At 39.4% G+C, this 2302-nt stretch overlaps 1 protein-coding gene across 1 annotated transcript; it reads right to left on the reverse strand.

The window, feature by feature from the left end:
* Positions 1 to 532: 532 nt before the first annotated feature.
* Positions 533 to 2302, reverse strand: LOC118732506 (GPI mannosyltransferase 4-like; the record flags this gene model as incomplete). The annotated part of the gene is given in 1 exon segment (XM_036461634.1): positions 533 to 2302. A coding segment is annotated over 1 exon segment (1712 nt), but the record flags the coding sequence as incomplete, so codon positions are not given.

Genomic DNA, 2302 nt, shown 5'->3' on the forward strand with positions numbered 1-2302 from the left:
ATAATGTACAGACATCGACCTGTTACAATTTTATTATATGTATAGATATGTATGTATATCCGGCCGATAGTTCATAATATTAAAAATAATATTTACAAAAAATAAAATAGTTATATTTTAAATTATGATGTACATAAACGCTATTAGCTTCCCGCCACATTTATGCCCTTACCAATTTGTTGATTAATTAAAATATATTTTATTATTTAAGAAAAACAACTTACTTAAAAAAGCGGAATGTTAGTAAAAAGCCCAATACATTCATACATACATATTTGCAGCTTTGGGTTGATAATATATAAATAATAATGGCGAATTATTGAATTGCTTACTCAATCGCAGTTTTATCATTCGGCACTTATGTGCTTCGCCGTGACATCTTTTTAACCGAATTTGTTTTTTATGTATGTTACCGCATAACTTTGGACCACGTCAACCGATTTCGATAACTCTTTTTCGCATCGGAATTGTAGTGTCTCAGAGGTGGTCCCATACTAATCTGGTTTAGATCCGATCATTGGATCGTGAAATATATATATATTTATATATTTATATGAGAATTGAAGTCAGTTTTGTTCTTTTGCTAAAAATTACTTGTTAGTTTGTAGTTTTTCCGTTTGACTTTTCCGTTGCGGTTGTAACTCATAGAGCGCCAAACCGAACTCCCGCGTGAATGATAATAATCTGTCACTCAGATAGCTGTAGTTTAACTTTGAATCTGAATCTTTTGAAGTATCATGCCAAACATTCAAGCGTGGCAACGCTTCCGTGGACAAATGTGGGTAGAATATACGAACCAGGTGGTGGCGCATATACGAACTTGCACTTTCCGCCTTCAATTCCGTGGTCAAGTCGTCAATAAGCGCGGCAGGCAACGCTAAAAAAAGCCGATATTTCTGTTGCTTTGTTGTATATTTCATTTCACAATGTGAAAGTATCAACTTAATTTTGCCCATTAACTGAGGCCATTTAAGCCCACCATATTCGTATATGTAGAAATCCTTATGCCGCCGATAGCGCTGCCCCGTTTCTCGATTGGTATGCAGCACTTGTGAACTGGGAACATTAATAAAGGTCAGTGGTATATTGTAGATGTGCGTGGTGATGAGATGTATATGCTGGGCGGGTGATTTTGTTTGCATGATGGCCTCAAAGTGCTGGGTTAGTGGATATACACCTGCTTGATGGATAAATCCAAAGAAGACGGCGAGCCCAATGTTACACATGTACCAGGTTTTCATCAGCGGTTTGGCGGAAGCCCGTGTTGATAGCACCGAATCATATATTTTGCGCAACAACGGATGTTCCTTTTTGAATGGGTAGGTTGGACATAGTCCATGATACAACTTGGGCGCATGTAGTAAGACGATAGGGAAAAGCAGCGGCAGCAGAAAACGTGCTTCTTGGTGATTTATAAGCGATAAAAATAAGAGTGGCACAAATATAGCGCTGGACATTAAACTAATAATGCTCTGTGCGCGCGGCAATCCTTGATATTCGGCCCGGAAGAAACGAATTAAGAGGTGTGCAAACGTTACAAGCGTCACAACACCAAGCACATTGTACAGCAATGGGATGTTGACCAAAATATGCAAGTATTTCGGATGTAGCCCATGCTCTGCAGTATTTTTTGAGTCCAAATTGTACTTGATAAAATTCCAAGGTGTGCTCACAAAGTTATTTATACCCAACTGCAGCATTTGCAGCTCACCAACGGTCAAATATTTGTAATAAAATGAATCGCAAACTATGAAAAAGGAAAGAGCCGGTAAGGCGCTCAAACAAAATACCAGCATACGCAGATTGAAGTCACGGAATGTAATGGTTTTCGTACCCATACCACGCAGCATCCAATAAAATACCGTTGGCGCACCATAAAGCAGGAATGTGGGCCTGTTAAAAACACCAGCCACGCAAATGCTGGACACGAGTAAAGTGTGAGTGTAGTTATGCGCTGGCAATGCTTTGGATAGCCGCCACATTTTAACGCGTTCGCTTATAGATTTGGCCTTCTCATAACGCTCTTCCAGAACCTCTTTCTTATACACAATCGTATTCGTTTTGATCATGCATTCGGCAACAAGCGCCAGTAGTAGAGAGCATAATGCTAATTCAAGAGTATTGGAAAATGTGCGTGTACCAAAGATTAATATTACCCAAGAGCTGCCTAGAGCTAGGAGTCTTATTTCGTAGTGCAGACTATACAAGCGACATATCCGATACATGCTCCAGTCGTTAACAAACGACAGCACACACATTATAAGCCGCGGAAATACCAGGTATGTATAGCTTTGCAGTAGTT

This window comes from Rhagoletis pomonella, unplaced genomic scaffold, assembly GCF_013731165.1.
Source record: "Rhagoletis pomonella isolate Grant_MI unplaced genomic scaffold, Rhpom_1.0 Rhpom_scaffold_21288, whole genome shotgun sequence".
Lineage (NCBI taxonomy): Eukaryota > Metazoa > Arthropoda > Insecta > Diptera > Tephritidae > Rhagoletis > Rhagoletis pomonella.